This window comes from Plectropomus leopardus, chromosome 15 (genome assembly GCF_008729295.1).
Source record: "Plectropomus leopardus isolate mb chromosome 15, YSFRI_Pleo_2.0, whole genome shotgun sequence".
NCBI lineage: Eukaryota > Metazoa > Chordata > Actinopteri > Perciformes > Serranidae > Plectropomus > Plectropomus leopardus.
Window position 1 is genome coordinate 20,558,781 of NC_056477.1, and position 21,101 is coordinate 20,579,881.

The window sequence follows — 21,101 nt, forward strand, 5'->3', positions numbered from 1 at the left end:
CTATGAGGCTCAAATGATGGAATATTGTATGTCCAATCTATAAAAGTGCACAAATTCTGAGCCCATTCCTCCCTGCTTGGTTCTGCTCATTCTGTGGTGTTGTGTGAGAGATGAATTAGCATATACTCAAACACTGACAACCACAAATAAAAAGCAACCTTACTGTGCATTTGTAGTGTTCCATCTCCCAACTGTGCAATTTTACACTGCTGGTAAACCAAAAATGTAAACATCGATGTTTCCATTTTGTTATGATGTCATTATGTTAGCCATCATGGTTTCATGCATTCAACTGACTTATTCATATCTGACCGCCTCAGTGCCCCGTGGATATTTTTGCTGCATACGGTGATAAAATACAATTACTATCAGGAAATCAGACCATCACCAGAACCATTTTCTCTTTGGTGTGAATCTTTGTGACTGTCATCTCTGCTTTCTCAGAGTGTTTGATGTGAAAGCATAAAAACTAACACCTAAGAATATACCTTTGTCATCATCTTTATCGTTGTCGGCACCTTTGTCTTCTTCTTTCTCTTCGTCATTGTCAATTCCTGCATCTTCATCTTTGTCTTGGTTTTCGTTTTCATCTTTATCCTTTTCTTGATTTGGCTCCTCGTTTCCTGAATTTTCATCTGGAGGCACACAAACATTGAAACGTAAAAAGAAATACATTTTGAAGGATTAATTCAGGCACAGGGAATCAAAGCCTTCACATTAAATCCTGTAACACATGACAGAAAACAAGCACATACGTCATGAATGCTGACAGAAATCTCTCAGAAACATTTTCACACCAACAGGTCGCTCTTTTCCAGTTTGAAAGGCTCGGGGGGTTGACAGGAAATAATGAAAAAACTGTCAGAAACTTTAAAAAAGACACATTTTCTGAAGAAAAAGTGCTTTAGGCTGAATAAGCTAGTTTAAATGTAGATTTACAAAACGGATAGTTCCAGTCCTTGATCATGATTAGCTACATCGCATTCAAGGCCATTGTAAAATACTCTTTAAATACACAGCTTGGATTGCATTGCAGTTACAGTATTACTGCAACAATTAGTCACCTATTGTCATAAAGGATACAGAGATAAAGAGGGCAACCGCTAACTGAAGACCGAATCATTTATAATCCCCTAGGAAGAGAACAGTCAGAAATACGCAACACTGTTACCCAATAAATGCACAAAAATAACCCCACCAAAATGCCGCCAAACTAAACAAAAGCAGCTTATGGGAATTTATGTTTGAGCAACCCAGGGAGCCCACTGTGTCCTGTCACATGATTGGAGAAATACCTGTTATTCTCTGACCCACAGGCCTTTTAACCCCTTTCCAAAGAGGGCAAACTATACCAACGATCTATATTAAGTTAACAATGTAACTTGTATCTCAATTGCTACCGAATTAATTTGTAAGAAAAACGATATCACTGGCAACAGCTCTGGGAAAGTGAGCATAATAAGTTGCTGATGGTACATACATATGTAGCCATAAAGTAAGTGCAACATTATGAGAAGTTTTTTGTCTTCCTTCTGACCCTTCATGCATTGGTTTTGGATACTCAGGGATGGCCTGTAAATTTCTGCTTGTTACATGCATTCAGGCTTTTTCAAAACAAACTTGAAACAAATCCCTGCCCTATGCAGACTTTCTTGCTGTTTATAACACAGTAGTTGCCCAGAGTGTCAACAAATTCAGCTGCCCAGGTAATCTCAGACCACCATTAAATGGTGCGTCTGTTTGTCAGTGTCTGAAGCAGATGGGCAACTGACCAAGCCTCAGTATTTGACGAGCTGGGAGTGAGTTGGGAGTGTATGTTATGAGGGTGTCACTCGACTGATAGCATTTGCTGGGGTGTGGTTTGAAGAGAAAGTGGATCTAAAATATGCATAGTAGATAAAGAACAAAATGTGTGTAAAAGGAATAATACAAAGCAGAGGGAGCGCGATAAATGAATGTGCTAACAAATGTCTGTGCGCAAAGGTTATATTTTACAAATTAACTAAGACCACATTATTGAATAATGTATTGATCTGTGGTGTTTGGTCTTCACAAACACACAAAAAGAGACCGGAATGATGCAACTGCTGTATTTGTGGCTGAATTAGTCTGCAGGTGTTGTTTTAAATTGTATATCTTTGCTCCTCCTAGCTCCCACCTCTCCGTTTGTGTCTCATGAGAAAGTAATTACATATCTCAGGTTTTGGAAAGCATCCCAGGGCTGCATTTGGTATAACTCTCTCTCATAGAATATCTACAAAATTCATGTTCAGAGAGGCTCTATCTGTCAAATCTTTGTCAATGGGATGGGATTTGAATAAAACAAAAACAGAAGAGAGGCGAGGCGCTGCTCACTGCCAATATGCAAATGCAGAATCTTAATTATATACCAGCAGCATAGAGGATATTCGGAGAAAGAGAAATGGTTCTTGCTCAAAGTTAATGGTTGCCTCTGTGTAACGCACACACATGTTCACACACACACACTCTCAATTCACTTAAGGCTCTTGCTGTCAGAACAACAAAACACATCGGAGTGTCAGGGTCTGTTCAACCAGCCTGTACACATGCATTTAGAGCTTTGTATACTAGTTATTCTCTGCTGCTAACAAGAATGATCAGGTTAGATCTAGAGCCAAAGTAAAAACCAGAGCAATGAGCAGCACGTCGGTCAGCTCGTACAATTCCCATCTCCTCTGCAGATAAGAGTCAGATCAATGTGCTCTCCTTTCCTCTCAGTGAGTGATGCGTAGAGTTGTCTGCACATTGACAATAACACATAATCACAGCCCGGTCCATGCCAGAGCCTTGGCCTGTTGCAGTACTATACCTGGGTTTTGACTCGCCATCTCCACATCTTCGTTTCCCGCAGCATCTAGAAACAGAAGAGGAATTCAAAAGAGTGGAAAACATTTGAGTTCAGTGCTGGTGCCTGGAGTTGAATTGACTTGGCTTTTGATATCACCTCAAACAGCCTTTTCATTCCATCTCTTTGTGTAGCTTTTTCTTTGTACCGCAGTATGAGAGCAATGGAACCACAAAGACATGCATAAATTAAGTGACAAAAAAGAAGGGGAAAAGAATGTCACTTCTAAAACCATACATAATTAAGGGATTTCTTTGTTCCAAGCTTCTGCGATAAGAGAGTTTTTTGTTTTTTTTTTGTTAGTGGTGGCACACAGGATGGAAAGACTGAACTGGAGCGACTAGAAAATTCAATTTTTGATGACAAATGACATCAAGAAGCACTAGTAGAGCCGAGGGGCTCAGAACATGTGTTAATGGTGCGTAGAGCTACATTACCATCGTCACCCTCTTCTTCATCACCTATTTCCTCTTTACCTGAAAAAAAGGGGAGAGGAATCATCAGCCAAACACATACATGCATGAGAGTAATGCCAGACAGTTCAAATTTGAGAAACAAAGCTACCAGTCACACTAATGATCACAAACTGCTCATCTATAGGCAAAAGATTCATCTTGTGAGAGCTGGCATCACATTTTAAAATAGTTACCTCCTGTCTCATACCTCATTCGCCTTACTTTCATAGTGTGTTTTTACATAGGGAATTCTGTCAAAGGTCTAGTTTACTGGTGATAAAACCTTCTACTGTATTCACTAATAGCAACTTCTTATTTTGTCTGAAATATAAGAATTAATTTGTTACCTTTACTAGTCTTTGACATAGCCAGCTTTGGACTTCAGTTGTTTGCTTGCAAATTTATCATTGATACTAAGAAAAGGGTTTCAAATGTGTATCATTAGATCTTTATACAGAACCAGACTAATGGCCCAAGGTGTGGTCAGCTGTTGGCCAACGTCAGGCCGTCAGTGAGCAACTATCAAACTAGTTTTTGCACATTGTCCTGCACAGTTTATACTGGTCCACCCCTTTTTGCCGTGTTTTAGCATGTTAAATTGTTATAGCCGACGGAGCCAGTTAGAGAGTGAAATCACTCTGACTGGCAGCTCAGCTCAGTGCATGAGAAAAGAAATGGAAATGAGAAAAGCAAACACACAACTAAAGACGAGAGGGCGTGAGATTGAAACAAAATTGCTGTATTCGCCAAGATTATCTTTTATGCCATTTAGCTCTTTAGCAGAATTCCTTCGTAATTGTTTGAGTTATTGTTCGCTTGTGCACAGTAAATATTCTTTCTTTCCACATTGGTTTGTGTTGTGAATGTACTGACTGGCTAACCAGCTCTTTGAACCTGTCCTGTCAGTCTTCTGGTTCCCATTCTTGAAAGATGAATACAGAATTCTGCCACCTGCTGGTATGGAGAGTTATTTTCTCTCATGCAGATGCAGAGTGCGAGTTGGCTTTGCAGTGTGTTCTGGTGCAACTTTCTGGCCGGGTTGGCTTTTGTCCCTGCTTTTATGTCGGTTAGGTGTGTCCGAGCATTAAAAAAAGTCTACAAACATGCTAGTGGCTCTGTCAGGCCATAATTAAGCACAGCAGTGCTTTGAGATAAATGTTAACATAAGCACGCTTAAATGCACACAATGACAATTTTAGCATGTTGTTAGCAGGTAACATTGCAATGTTAACCATTGCAGTTTAGCATCTCACGATGCTAATTTCAGCTACTTTGCATTTAACACAAAGTACAGAAAATTAAATTTGCCTGTCACTATCATACCATAATTACAGTATAATGATTAATAGTAGTATTCACATAGTAAGTAGTATTACTGTGATACTATGAATACTACTATGTTTCATTTGATCCATGAAATAACCATACTGGAAGGTTCTGCTTTTTACACGTCACTAGAGAATGACCTTCATCATACTGTAAATACAGACATCATACTTGCTAATCAATTTCAAACTGTCATGAGGTCATCTGCAGGACTGCATCTACCTTCAACACTGTGACAAAATATGTCCAATTTATGCACAAAAGGCAGATTTCAGTGGTGACATGAAAGAACTTTAATCCCTGCATCATATCTGCCCCACCCCCACGCTTCTCACCCCTTTTCTTGCTCTCACACATTCTTAGGCACACACACAGACACACACATAAACCAATGACATTTGGGACAAATTGAGTAAATGAAAGCCATGACACCAATAAGGGAACATGCTATACAATGGCCATTGTGCAGCTTCTATAATTGCTTTTTTAACAAGCTGTAGAGAGAAACCATTTTTTCATATCTATGCAATTTTGCCCTGCACTCAGAACAATAAAAATGCCACCCTCTATTAAATGGGGAAAAGGCCAGTTCTACCAGTGCTGCATGTTTTGCTCAAGTGCCTCTGTCCATCACGCAGAACGCTGGTGACACACAGTAGATGGCAATCCTTTCTATTAATCATGAATGGCATTCTGAGATGGAGCCACAGACAGGACTGAGAAGAATACTTCACTGGGAAAAGCAGGTTAAGATGAATGCCTCGCTGGCCATGAGGTCACCCTAAACCTTTCTTCTGCGTTTAAAAATTATGCATGCGTGTTGTGTCTGTCTAAAGTGATCCCAAACAACAATATATCAGATACGACAAAAGGCTGAATGTAATTTCCTCCCTGTTATTTGATCATTCGTATTTGGCTTATTGGATGGAACAGTATTCAATTTGTGATAAAGGATGTTAAGGGACAGATTGTGGATGTACGCACGTATACAGACACACAAACGAGACAACCAAAGATTCTATGTAGGGCAGATGTGATTTCCAATGGATTCAAGTTAAGTTCAATTAGAACACTGTCTCTCCCTCAAAGTAAAAACCAAGCCAGCACTTCCACCAGGGTTGCTCACTCATGTCCTCCAAACAGCAGGTGGCAGCATTGTCACAGCTTTCCTTTTGACACCTCACTGTGCTTTAGTCTTCACTCTGAGTCTAGCTTTCTCCACACAGAACGGCTCCGGCCAAAGTCACCACCTCAAGACTGTTAGTGTCAATACCTTTATGAATTCCACTTTCAGAAATATAGTCATCAATATAAAGCAATTTTAGCCACTCACCTGAAGTGGAGTTGAATGAGCGATAGTGCTGTATTTTTTTCTTGAATAAAATGGTTGTCTCACACACACTTAAATGATTTATTCATGTCAACATCAGATTCGGAAGCACTGTATCACAAATACATAAACTATTTAGATGTTGATATGCAACCTTTCCTGTGTGTCCTACTTGCATGACCATTGAGTAAACACCAACTACAGATGATATTTCCTTGGAAGTAAAGGCAGTATCTCATGTTTGGGCATGAATAGAAATGTGAAGTTAACTTGCACACACACACACACACACACACACACACACACACACACACACACACACACATACACCCTAGCTTTGCTCTATCTCCTCCCTCAGCCCTGTCTCCTATTGCTTCCATTAAAGCCGACTGGAGCAAAGGACAGAAAAGATTAAAAAAAAGGGAAAACGTGAAAAATTCATGAGACATGTGTAAAGGAAAAAGGGCTCTGAGATGACCAACAGCTATCATTCAAAGACCTTTTGCATGTGAAATGTATGTCTGCTAGCAAAGTGCAAGTGTGCTCGGGAGCGATGCTTGATGGGGTGCCACGGTGTAAAAGATGGCATCCCGTGGAGAGGCTCGCTGTCTGTCCACACACAGCGTTATTAATCTGCATGTCCATCCCTGCTCAGTCCCATCTCTCAGCATCTCTCCCTCTCTTTCTCCAGTCTTTTCCAGAAAGCTCGAGCATGCCAGGCAAACAGACCCAGCCAGGCATTGATTCCTGGCTCAGTGTTCACATGTTGTGCCCTGTGACATCCACTAATCTCACTAATACCGGTCTGATATCAAATAATAGACACTGCGGGGCTGCTTGCCAACTCAGGTGTGCTCTAAAGAGGCTGTACTCTGCCCTGAACCTCTGTGCCAGCATTCGTCTCTGTGTCTCACCAACCCTTTCCCACTCTTGTCTTTCTTCTCTCTATAGCTCGCAGCATCTGCATGCTGTGCCTATGTTTCATGTGGGTTACATCACAACACAGCTCATCACAGACACAAGTTAATCTGTGACCCTTTTTTGCAAATACACTTCGAGGGTTGTTTGTAGTTAACGAGGGATCGCGTGTTGGCGAGTCCAAATACTGTTTCTTAAATCTGAAAAACTGTTGGTCTTAAAAGGGGCAGGTCATCCCAAAAATCAAAAATACATATTTTTCCTTGTACCTGTAGTGCTAATTATCAATTATTCCTGCCATTATTCTCTAAATCTTACACTGCCACAAGTATAAGCCTCTCGTCCATGAGCACATGCATTTTTCCTTGTGCTCAGTGATGAGGTTGGTAGTTGCATTGAAAGGAAAAAGTTCCTACAGGAAACTGTTCACAAGCAGGTCTGTGAATTATCTTGAGTAACCAGGTCATGGTTTCTGGAAAGAGTCATTGCTGTTGGGTTTTTCAAATGTATTTTTTCATGCTTTGAGCACCACAAGCCGAGTTCCATTATATTCAAAAGAAGGCAGACATTCCTACAGCCAGTATCTCGAACACTTGGCAACTCACACCAAAACAATCTAGATTGATACATAGAACTACAAGTAAGAAGAAGTATTTTTGATTTTAGGGTGAAAGTTAAACTTAAATCATATAGCATTTAACACTGAAATAAAAGTAGGACATAGATTTATGACGTAAGTGCTAAAAAAACATCACAAGAAATTAAGTGAAAAAAGCAATAAATACTGAATTAATCTTTTTAAAAATATGAATATATAAGTCTAAAAACCATACTACAAAGTATTATATTCAATGCTTTTTTAATATCTGTAAATAAGATAGAGTGTTAATTGTATGCTTTTTACTGTTTTATTCCTTCAGTCCAACAAGCCTGAAGGAGCATTTTACTGGTGCAAAGTTACAGTTGTAGCAGTTGTTGTGTGTGGGGTAAAGCAGTGTATTTATCACTGAACAACAGTGGAGAAAGCCTTTCAAAGAGTGCTTTCTCTTTATCCTGCGCTGTGGCTAAAACCCTCTCATGTCTGACCCATGAACTGAGAGAAGTGAATCCCCTGAGGAGAGTGATGGCTGTGATGGATCACACTGAGACATATTGACAGACACACTCCACCAACTGTGCTGCAGCATAATTTATTCTAAAAAAGTGCTCCACATATTATATCGACTACACCAAACAGGTGACCTGCTTTGCTGGCTCTACAGACAAGACGGTGAAAAATTGTGTTTTTGTTCGAACACTGGTGTAAGGAGGCGGTCGACTCTTAAGCATCTCGTGTCTGTCTCTCACATATGTCTGTTTCTGCAGCTCATGTTTCCTCCGCTCCGTGCTATCTTGACATCGGAGTGTTTTCTAAGATTAATCCTTTCTATGTGCTACATCGAACCAGACCTAACCTTTACAGTGCAGGCAGAACAAAATCATTTTATTCCTTTCCTGTGAGAGAGGTTGTCTCAAGGACTGAGTGTTCCCATGCTAGAGAGCTGTGCCAAGGCCTTTTGTGAATGGATTAGTTACTATTAAGCTGCTGGGCCTGATAAATTAGGATTTATAAAGATTATTACAAAATACTTATGCCCTCCTAATGCTGGTGATTGAATTTGTGAATCATATTGAATTACTGCTGTGGATTAGGGAAAGGTATGTTGAATAGGCGGGAAGAAATGACTTATTGTGCTTTGTTTAACAACACAGAACGTATTGACGCCCTTGAAGTGTCTGCACTATCTAGTCCAGTCTCTTGCAATCAGCAGAGGACCCGTTTCCCCAAAGAAAACAACCATGACTGCTATCTTCAAAAATTCCCCGCAACCTTAAGGCTTGGAGACAAATGGATGGTGTACGATTTTAATTGCCTACTAACACCCTCCAGTGTAAGAATCTAATTATCTTTGGTCCATCGTATCGGAGAAGCCTATAACTGTTTCAATATTACACATCCAAGGGGGCTGAAACTGCAGAATAGCCAGATAATGGCTTCTTAAACAAGTTTGCCTCAAAGAAAACATTCCTTTAAAAACGACCAAGCTTCATCTTGTATTCATTTCCCCAAAGAGGAACTTGGCACCAGAGAGCAAGAGATTACTGACCAGGAACACACTCCATTACTTCATGCACACAAAACAAATTATTATGTAAACACATGTCAGTGTAGATGCTCCCTCTACCAGCTACTTGGCATGTCTGAAACTGGTGGTCATCATTAATAAAATACAAACACACACTCACAAATAGGCTTACCTCTGTTACCGTCTTCATTTTCCTCCTTGGTTGTGGATTTTGTAGATGGTGGTGTGTTATCTTTAAATAAAACAAAAATAAATGGTGATTTACGGACAGGGGAGTGACTCGGCGTTATCCCTGAACACCATCAGGATGCGAGGGGTGTGACGTCTTGTCAATTCGAAGTCTTAGATGAGAGACAGCGAAAGACTTTTGGCATGCAAAACTCATCCCAGCAGTGATTATTCTAACTTGGCCATCCTGCCTCAGCCGACCATGCTACAAGAGCCTGTGGGGGAACTCAATGGCTCTTACACTGTTTTGTTTTATACCTGCCTGACAAAAAAAATGACTCCTGAGGGAGAGAAAAGGAAGAATGTGCGGCTTTGAGACCAACTCCAGAGCACAGTCTGAGACAAAAGCGCCATTCCATGTGAGAATGGCAGTCATTCGAACCTTTGAATAGGCTCCAAGCTGCACTGATTCAAACTCTGGCTGATGGAGCAGAATAAAAGGCCAGTCCCTGGCACCGGCGCACAGGCCCATCAAACAAGGCCAAACTGGACCGGGGCAGGGCTGGCATGATGATACAACAGAGCTAAGAATTATCAGGGGTTTTTCCAGTTGGCTTGATGTGGTCTGGTGCTATGTTATTATAGAGTATGCAGTGTAAAATAGCTGGTGAGCGAAAACAGCGTGGTCGCTCAGGCGCTAACAACAGGACAAACTCTCAAATGCAGCTCCTTTCAGCCAAGTCTTTATGATTCAGCCATTACGTGCACATTGTTTCACTTTGGAATATCACATTTTACAGTGCACTTATAAAACAGCCCTTTTATGTTCACCCAAAATGGAATCTCATTGAAAACACAGATGCGTGTAATTGGCAAATCATGGGGGTAACTTTGGGAGGAAAAACATTTTGATAGCACCCTGGGTTCTACATCTGCAGTAATCTGAACACTTCCCTTCAAAAGACAGTAAAACTAACATTGCTCTCTGCTTAGTTGGCTGCACGTGCACTATGACGTCTTCTTGGGCCACATCCATTAGATCCCCTTGTACTCATAAAGACAACTTGCCATCAGGTGCTTTCTATGACCTACTGTGCCTTGGAGGAAACTGCTTTAGGCAGTACATCAAACATTTCATAAAAATGATATTTTTTTTGTCAACTAAGGAGAAAAATGAGTAACTGCTGCTATTGTTCCCATTATTCATATAATACACATACTTCCATTAGGCCTTTTGTTGGCCATTGCTTATTCAGGACATCAGTGCACAGACAAATGTCAATAGTTTATCCCGATAAGCAGTATCTGGGAGTTTCAGGCCGTGTGCCAAGATGGTGCGGTGATAAAAGCATTATGCGCTGACAGTTATGTTTGTGCCATCGCCTGGCGCATGCTGTGGAGGGATGCTGCTCTGCTGTTTTTTTGTCACTCGCTTTAGGTGGTCTGAAGGCATTGTGCCCGTAAGCCGGATGATAAGAATGGTGTTGGGAATTAGCTGTGGATATAAGCTCTTGTAATGTAATGTACCTGACATGGAGTATTTTTAACTGTGATGTGTCAGGCCCGGGATTCAACTTGTCACCAAATGAATAAACATTCAATTTCATCTGCTGCATAAAACCTGGCAAATCACTGTCACCAGTTGAAGCTACGCCACTCACTCAGCCTCTGTGTGCTTTAATGGAGGTGTTAAGGTGAAAAGGCAACCATGAAATATTCTGTCACTCACCTCCCTTCAGCTGCTCCTCTGTAACCTCCATGTCATTGTCTGGCAGAGGGGGAAAAAGACAGCGTGTCAAACCATGCTATTTTATAAAATACGATACAGCGAGTCATCACAGCTCGTCTCCTTGATTATAATGTTAGAGCACTGTATTTTGATGCTGTACTGCTGCGTCTCTGCTTAAACCAGCCACCCAATGAAAATAGAACCTGCAGTGTTTCCTCAGAATGTGACTGAAATATTTTGCTTTTGGTACGAGAGAAAAAAAATTATAATGCCTAAAAGCTGGCTGTTGAAACTCTTTCACCTACTCCTTCCATCCCATCCCAAAATCTTACCAGCAACCCCTCACAGCCTCCCTTGATCCCCCCACCAGACGGCCTTGGATCTAGTGAGTTATTACACCAAATGACTGTGTATGTGGGTGTGGGTTTCGGGGGGTCACATTCATGAAACATCCTTTTTCAATTAAACCTATACTGGTAGGCTCAGCATAAATGACACAAAACCTCCCATTTCCTCAAATTACATGACTGCAGGCTGGGGTGGACAACTTTAAAAGAAATCCCTTTGATTTTCTCTTCTTTTCTCTATACGTCTATTGTGTGAGACAGACTGTGTGAACCAAAGGTGTTTCTGGGTGGATGAGTTGAGCTGCACAGTGGGAGATGAGAGGGAACCGTTGGATGCTGCTTCAGGAGAAACTGCAGTGCAAGAGACGGGGAGAGAGGGAACTGTGGCTGCCTGCTCGCAGATCCCGGCTCCCATCATACAAACACACTCAGATCTCAGCATGCCTCAACATTCTTTGAGTCAAGCCACTATATATAAATACATATGTACAGTAGTATGTGTGAGCTTGCGTTTTAATATGCACGCTCAGATGTGTTTGGGCACATACATGACTGTGGGTGTATGGCTGTGCAGGAGTCTGAGCAATGATTGCGCTTTGGTTAACAAGCAAAGGCAAGCCTTAGCTTTGATGAAAGGCTGTTGTCATCTGTTCTGTAGAAGTGTAACCATCAGAGCTCCCAGTGGATCCAGCGACAGACTTTTCTTTTGTATAACACTGAATAAAAGGGTACAGTGCATTAATCTAACCCTGCTTGGGGAAACAAAGCACAGCCCGCTGATACAGTATAACAATAGTGCAAGAATGGAAACATGCGGTGTCTCAGCAACTGCCACATGCTATAACATTATTACCACTGCTCAACACTGCTGTCACCACAGGAAATGTATGTGACTTAGTCTTGGATAACAGTATGTGACACCTTTATTTCTTTCCATCTAGGGGTAAACACGACACAACCGTGCGGTTAGATTCACATGTGGGATTCTTGCTCGATGGCTTTCTTGATCTTTACATAAACCAAAGCTATTATATGAAACAGATGAGAAACTTAAAACTGTTCAATAGTTTGACATTTTAGGGGAAAGTGCTCATTTGCTGTCTTTCCGAGGCTTAGATGAAAGGATCAATGCCACTCTCATTTCTGTGCGCTAAATATGAAACTAGAGCATCAGTAGCTCAAAAGCTTACTAATTAACTTTACATAGTCTGGCTTCTCCACTGGTTGCCTGGCAACCTTTCAGGAATGACAAAAATCCAGGAAGTCACTGCTCCCGGCCAAGAAATGGTCCAACACATCAAACCCTGTAAAACTACAACTGTTTTTTCTCTTTGGTTTATGTGTGGATTATACAAACTATATAATGCAGTAGACCAGGCTGCGCCCCCTTTGTCATGAAGCGGGTTAATCAAGGCTCTCACACAGAGAACTAGAGTCATACCTTTGATAACTTTAGATTTGACTTGCAACGGGACTTGGTTTTCAAGACCAATAACTCGTGACTTCAGTTTAACTTGAGCCTTTTGACCTGAAAATACTTGACACCTTCCCCCAAGTCCAAAGATTAAAAAGTATTTTATTCAAAATCCATTCATGCTATTCAATCCCTACACGTCGACACTTTATTTCCCAGATGATCCGCTTTGCTTGCACCAATCCGGTAACACCTAGTCAAGTTGCCATGAATAGCTAGCATTACGTTACTAAGCACCAGCTGAAGTAAATTATGCCAGGGACTATTTTGTTCAAAAAATGACTAGTAGATTGAAAATATGTGGGCTCAAAATCACAAGTGGAGACAGAAGAAACTCAGCCTCCATTCAACATTTAAAGTTGCACAAAGAACAGTTAAATCACTAACAGTTATTTAATTGCACTGTGGCAATTCAACAGTTGAATAACATTTTAACAAACATCCTTTAAAAAAAAAAATGACATTACATTTGTTTACGAGTGCATTATGACTTGTGTAGGACTTAAAACTCAAAATTTGCATTGACTTGGGACTTGAGTGCAAAGACTTGAGACTTACTCGTTACGTGCAAAACAACTTTATCGCACCTCTGCTATCACATGAGATTTGAAGCACACACGCAATACTGAAATTTTCACTGTCAGTGAGTTAAATGGCTACATGATGCTGGTGACAGTACACACTGATGGATAGCTCATGTGAGCTTGAGCGGGAGGCTGCTGCAGTAATGTCGTATGGTACAGCAGCATCAGACTGTCGTCTCCTACAAAAGCAGCTTGTAGAACAGACAGTTGGCTATTAACAAGTCGCTTATTTACAGAAAACATTGAGCCTCATGAGAACCGGTGATTAGATCAAATATGTGTACACGTCAAGATAAGCAATCCTGACACTGTGTTGGATATTGATCCACTTGGACGGGGGAAGACTGAAGTGGCATGACACCCATCAACCTTCTTTCATGAAGGTATAATGAATGCTCAGGCAAGGTCACAAAACAATTATTAGACATGTCTATGAAACAAAAGTTAGCTTAACAATAAATAAATACAAACTTGTCAAAATTATAATACAAAAACCTCAAATTGACATCTATAGGATCTCAGGCTTTCTATCCCCCTTTCTATCCCTGTTTGGTCTCTATAACATGAATTAGTGAGCTCTATAGGTGTTTTCAGGCATTTTTTTTGTTTTCATTTCTGACAGAGCCAGTGTAGCTGCTTCTCTCTGCTTCAAGTCTTTATGCTAAGCTAAGCAAACTGTCTAGTAGTGCTATTGATCCTTACATCTAACTCTTGGAAAGACATATTGACTTCATCAAATTCTTGACAAGCAAGTGAGAGAACTATTCCTCCAAGTTACTTTTTTTTTACTCACATATTGGCTTAGCTTGCCATTATGTGAGCGATGGTTAGGACACAGTTGGCTTCAAAGTTTGAAACTGTTCAAGCAAATTCAAACTCTCTATATTATGAAAAAGTAACCAGCCAATGCTCTATATGCTGACAAGCCAGAAGCAGGATGTCATTGGTACATTTTCTACATGTCTATGATTTATACACATACATGTGACATGTTCACATATGATAAGCTAAACCAAATCCTCATGTCTGCCAAAGCTGACTGACTCACTCTGGGCCACTGCGTTTTTTGACAATCACATCACTAACACACCATGGTCTCCTTATTTCCCGGCACCAAGGGAGGGCCCCCCGACGGCAACACAGACGTCATTTACACCCCTCTCAGGGTTGCTGTAGCACTTCATATCCTCTGTCCATGTATAATGTGTAGGATAGAAGTGTGTGCATATCACAGCTTTACTTCTTCCAAAGCAGTGGGGGGTGTGTGGGTTGTAGGGCTGGGACTATGGAGTGTATTAAGAGCCATGTAAACAAATGTCAATTGGAAAGTCAGTGAGACAGTTGGGGAGAATGCAGCAGCCCCTGCAGATCTGTGGGCTGTGTTAATATTGTCAGCACCGTGGCTGATTGAGGAGAAGAAGAGATGGAGCCCAGCTTGTGGGCAGCCACCCGGATCATATTAGTGAAGAAGTGTACCCAGAATCAATTTCAACATGCTTTTACTCTCTACAACCACAGCTGCCTGACTGCTTCCATGCTCGCAAATAATGCGTGCCAAGGCAAGCATGTGGTCAATCACGATCTATGAACCAATCTGAATGCTTAATAGAATCATGTCACATGATTGCACTGCACTGATTAATGTCTGTCAATTTATGTTTATACTTTCTAAAAAAATAAATAAATAAATAAATAAAAAGACAACCTAAAAATACAACCACGGTAATTCCTTGACATTTTCTGGCTGCTGTTTCTAGGTGGGTGTATGATTACTTCAAATGACTCAAACACTGATGGTCCGCTTAACCAGATAGCGAGGTTGTCATGGCACCTTTGAGATGTATACAGTTTATGGCTTTTCAATGTAATGAATAGGTCATTATATCACGGGTTATGAGCTCAGTTGGTGAGGTGGGTAATGGATGGTGAATGGTACCACAGAGGCAACAGCTTTATGTATAGTTGCTGTGTGCATTGGCTCGTTAGTCTATTTGCATATTTCAGTGTGTTTGAGAGGCTTCTTTTACAAAGCTTATGACTCCGCAAGCTGGTATACATTAAAAACACCTTGCTTGATATAGGTATTCATATATTTGGGCCAGAGTCATGTTGCTAAGGTTTCAAAGGGTTAAGCCCTAATAAATTTTAAATTGATTAATTATATAAAAATTCTCCCCTGTACAGATGTAATACATGGAGAAATTAGCTATAAAGACCAAAACCAGACTGTAAACATGTTTATCTCTGCTGTAGAGGCAGTTATTTCAACATGGGAGTCTATGGAGGTGGACTCACTTTTGGACTCAAGTGACCATTTAAGGAACTGCCATTTTTTGCACTTTGATGTTGGCAGACAGCTGCAGTAGGGCTGCTTTATTTCCTACAATCAAATGTCTGTTTACAATTCGATTATGATCAAATTTAGGATATTGACTGACGGTCCCATTACTCATAAAACAGAAGCTCCTCTGATAAACAATCGGCATAAATTTGTTTTAATGTTTCACCCTGATATCAGTTTTCTAATATTCAATACTCAGGTAGGTGAAACTTCCTGTTGTATATGAATGTGTTTGTGCATGGTGGCTGATGTGCTTGTGCGCTGGTCTGTATGAGTATTCTTGTCAGCGCGGGCTATTTTTCAGTTTCCTCCTTCTGCCGAGATGTAACCATATTTTGGCTCTCTCATAGTGACAGCTTGTGGGAATGCACATTGTAATAAAGCAATTTCCTGTATGCAAATGTCCTGTTTACATGTTCCTGCTCCAGTCATTGTCACTTGACAGATTGCTTGAATATGAGGAAAGCAGCTATACAATGAAAAATGAGAATAGTAAAACTTCAATAAAAAATCTATTGTGCTCATTCTCAGCTCGAGACATGGTTGAAACTGATGTCACAGGGACGATCTTGAGTTTCACATGGCCACACATACAAATTACAGAGGGATCAAGGCCACTATTCACAACAGCTCTTTAACAGCTTGCTGATAGAGGAGGCAGCGAGAAGCCTCTCTGTGATATGATGAGGAAGACTGATAGAAAGTGGAGGGATGAGGTAATGGGCTTGTGGCACGGGAACGAGGAGACTTGTAAGTGAGAATGAGTGCGGAAGAGAGAGAATATGGGGGATCGATGTGACAGAGGGTTATTAAAAGCGGTAGCATGTTGCAGGAGACAGGATGGTCTCAAGCCTCTGTGTGATGCAGTCAGCGTTGCCGCAAGATCTACCTGACTGTCTGTCTCTAGCAGTGAGGATGATGGGATGTTCAGAAAGCGTATGAGCACACCTGCAGAGCTAATTCACAGCCTCTGATTCACTACTGCCACTCCGTGCGGGCTAAATGTAAGTCTTTTCACACTACAGGGTTATGCATTCCCTACATGGTGCAATCATACCAATCAGCATTTCTTTCTTTAAAGCACACCTACTGTTAAACTCATCTACGTGGTGCAGCCGGGATGGATAAAATATACAAATTCACTCCCTTGCTTGAGCGTCGAGTCTACAATCACGGCACCAGTAATTATGTTATCTTTGAATCATCCTCGTGGAACATCTTAAACGAGCTGTTGTTTTCATAGAGAGGATGGTGAAAGCTTTGAACAAGCACACAAGGTGAAAGACTGGAGCAGGTGTGGGTGTAGGTGGTTAAAAAAAAACATGTTTGCCTCTCTCCAGACTATGACCCTTAGTGGGAATGTCACACTCATTTAACCAGTTGGTCTATAATGGAATTAATATCCTCTCTATCCCACACATACACACAGAGCAATGATAAAGGTGGCTCTGACCCCAGAGGTCAAAGAGCATGTGACAGGTGAGACACTGTGATGAGGGAAAACACTCGGGCGGGCATCATGGTGCATGCTCTGGTAGACTTCTGGAACGACCCCACATTTAATTAAAGACTGACCTCTGCCTCCCTCATCAGCAACTCATTGTGTGATGGTAAACAATAGTTTTTGAGGAGTTATCTTCTAATAATGTAGCTCTCTAGAACTTTTCTGATTTCCCTCAGTGGCACGCACAGAGCCTGTTGTTTTGTCTCCTCTCTGTTCCCAGTCGTGTAGAGAGATATAGGGCATTTATCCGCTGACAGCACTTGTAAATGGCGAGAGTGATAACTGGAGAACAACAGCTCCAGATTCTCATCTCAGAGCACTAATATGATGAGACGGGTGCTGGGTGTACGGGGGCAGGCATTATAATTAAGGTCTCTCCCCAGAATGTAATCTTTCAGGGTAGAGCCTGGGCGGGGAGCGGTACAGATGACGGGGAGCGCAGGGGGAACAAAACACTCTCCATCTGGGAGCAGCGAGATGAAGGCCTGAGAGCCGGTATTCCGTTGGGGAGGTGGGGAGGGGAAAGTGAGGTAAATGGGAGGTAATGCTAGGCTGGTGAAGCCAGCCAGCCTCCTTCAGCTCCCCAGCTATTAAACTCAATTCTCCGTGGAGCCCCCATCAGAGCTGGTGACTGCTCCCAGCCCCCCAAAAAACATGATGGTGTGAAAAGGGGGGAGGGAGTTGAGATAGACACAGAAAAGAAAGTGGAAGTAGAAGTTAATGGATGTTTGTTTATTTCACATATAGAACTGAGGATCAGTAACCAAGGACAATCAGTAGTTGCTATGCATCCCTGAATTTTTTAGCTCTTTGCAGGAGACATTTACTGCCGTGGACTGTTATTACAGTCAATCAAATCTGACATTAAGTCTCATCAGAATATCAACAATTATGTAAATTATCAGCTTGCTGGTTCACTGACAAGAAGTCTAACTATTCTAATCCTATTAAAGCAATCCATAGAAAACCTGACATTTGTTTTACCAGCTGTCAGCATAAATTCCCACAGTTAATCTCTGAAAATGGCCATGCGGGCGCATTGACTTTGTTTGCATTTGAAGATGTCACCCAAACCTGACAGGTCCTTACACTACTGCCTCTAGAAACAACATATCTCTGACTACAGATGTTTTCTAGGATAAACAAGGTGGCAAAGCTGCCTCGCTCCATACAGATGGTCAATTAGGTAGGTGGTGACATTGTGTTTTACACACAATCTGCAAAAGGAGGCCTTGGAAAAACCCAGCATATAAATCATTCATCTACCCATTAGTTCAACTCAAGATAGCAAAAATAGAAGAAATGTAATGATTTGTTTTTACTGATATGCAGTCCAAGCAACTGCAGGTAAACACACATACCTGGAAAAATGACAGACATTTTCTTCTTGTAGATGGCAAAGTCAGTCTCGAGGAAGACACAGAAAATGACCCGTGTGATCTGCATAGAAAGAAAAAGAGATAGAGGAACAAAAAGTGTTATTGCAAAAAAGTCTCTCTGGTAAATTTTGTGACAGAAAAACTAACTGGACACGTTTAGATCTGATGATAGTCTGCACCACAATCTGAGCCATTCAGAAATCTAATTAGTTACCCTCCCTATCAGGACCACCCAAACAAGACCCTCCGAGACAGCTTTTAGAGAATATTACAGCACATTACATCAGAATAAGTATTATTGAATGGGTGCACTATCTGAGCAGAGCAATACAGCTCAGTATCAAACAAAGCGCAACGACACAAAATTGCAACATTAAAGATGAGCAATGGAAAATGTGCTCATCCGGATTGAAAATTACAAAATAGAATAGCAAATCAAGTATTTTTCTCTACAATTAAGGACCTTAAAGACATCATCAAATGTTGAAAAGAAAAACAACATGAAATAAAATTTGATATAAAAACCTTTTGTAAAATTGAAAACCTGTAACAGAAAACAAGAAATTGACTTATTTTCAATGTCAATGAAATGTAACAAAAAAAACCCCCAAACAATACAGACATCTAAAAATATGTTGCTAGGTTGTTTACCATTTGAAATTAAACTTAACAGCTCCTAAAAAAACAAGGAGTTGTGTAACAGCAACTAACTAACTACAGTTATTATCTAAATGTTTATATTTGTTACAGACAGATGCAGAGGTGACAGGTTCACCTTTTTTTAACAGTGTTGAAAAGACATCTATATACAGTGTGCAATGGCTGCTATGACAACTGTCTGCTACAGTGTGTTTGTGAATAAAAGTCTATAAAACTCTGTAAAGGTGAAATCCGTTTCATTTCAGAGGCTCTGAACGCAACATAACCTCAATAGCTCAGTGGGTGCTGATGATCAATGCCAGTCACTTCTGTGTTTCCTCACTGCCTACTCAGATTTTAAACTTTCTAATCACTCAGGACGACCTGACTTTCTGTATTTGCTGCCGATGCTCCCAAACTACCAACTGTGCACTGATTCATTTGTGCATTCTTTGAAAGCTGCAGCATCACACTCCAAACACTGTTGCTCAGTGTTGGCATAATTCTTTTTTGGTACAGATAATCAGACCTAACACCATGAAAGCTTGGGTAAAATGTTGATGCAGCACAGCAAAGGCCTCCATAAGATGATGACACAGAGACAAAGGTGCTGATAACTTATTTAAGGACCCACAAGTGGTCATTTAAGCGGGAAATTGGATGACTCCCCAACAAAATTTGTTTTTTGACAAACTGTAGTTGTTATATGGTTATATTTATGATTATATTGTATGTTGAAAATATATCTGGAAAAAAAAATTGAAAACTTTATTTACATATCATTACATAAATGCTGCATCCTGAGTTGAGCACGGAGAGCACATTTTGACTAATATAATTATTCACCTTCCTTTTGACAATTTTTAAATATATTTTCCTTTCACTCATTGAGACTATATTTGAAGGATCTTGTCTTGCATGAAATATATACAAAGACAGTACAAAAATGGTGGCTACTGGTGAAAACATTGTTTTAACACGGTGCATCCCCCGGATGGTAAATCATCATTGGGTCATCATTGACATGAGTGAATACAGCATCAATCAGTGGTCACATGAGTTTATTTACTAGTGCGAAGTTAGTAGCCTTGATTGAGAGATGAAATCTGTGCGAAGAAGATTGGCCTTATTGCAGCAAAAGCATTAAGTTTCTTTGAGCACAAACAGAAAAAAATGGTGAGTGGTTGGTCATGTTGGTGTTGAGTTTACTGCATCCTTTTAGATTTTAATGCATTAGAGCCGCAGGATGTGTACCTAGCAACAGCACAGCACCATCCATCAGCATCTCCCAGAGGAACAGATTAAAAAGCAGAAGTTCCTCTCTGTTTGATGAGCAGAACAAAACAAAACTCCAAACACACTCACTGTCTCTCAGATTTGACATGGAGTTTATCATGACAGATTGTTACACATTATTTATTCCAACATATTTCTGTATTTTACTTTTACTTGTTGGCTCAGTAGAAATCTGATAATCATTTTGTTTTTTTACCCTCAGGACCATTATCATTCAAGTGTTCAGTTTAGTATGTAAGGGATTTACTTCCCTAAATGCCAAAGAGGATGATGAAGTTTCTTTCAGTTTGTGTGTTGCAAATCAAACTATAAACATGGGGTCTACACTGATGGATCATAAAATGTAAAGATACCCACCGGCCATGTACACTTTCCATACTGTAACATTAAGTCTAAAGTGAGTCATACATGGAGCTTTTAAAAGATTGCAGTGAAAGAGGTCACCTCTCACTTTCACTCTTCTCCAGTGGAGTCTTAGATGTGCAGGCATCAGTCACAGTCACAGAGATGCATTACACACTGCAGCAGTAGATAATCGCTTGACTGAATAATGGCAATTTTACACAACAGCCATAATGGTGGCTATCCGTCCCCCCGTCCTCCTCCATGCAGGATGGTG

The 21,101-nt window shown here is 40.7% G+C and overlaps 1 protein-coding gene across 2 annotated transcripts in view; it reads right to left on the minus strand.

Annotated features, from left to right (window-relative positions):
* The window catches only part of macrod2 (mono-ADP ribosylhydrolase 2), a 476,469-nt gene that overhangs the window by 25,602 nt on the left and 429,766 nt on the right, over positions 1-21,101 (minus strand). For both annotated transcript variants that reach the window (XM_042501834.1, XM_042501833.1), the window contains exons 9-14: positions 18,530-18,608; positions 10,919-10,957; positions 9,194-9,253; positions 3,304-3,342; positions 2,831-2,875; positions 489-635 (exon numbers count right to left, since the gene is read on the minus strand). In XM_042501834.1, the coding sequence (XP_042357768.1) occupies positions 489-635; positions 2,831-2,875; positions 3,304-3,342; positions 9,194-9,253; positions 10,919-10,957; positions 18,530-18,608 (409 nt within the window). The remainder of the gene's footprint in view (positions 1-488; positions 636-2,830; positions 2,876-3,303; positions 3,343-9,193; positions 9,254-10,918; positions 10,958-18,529; positions 18,609-21,101) is intronic.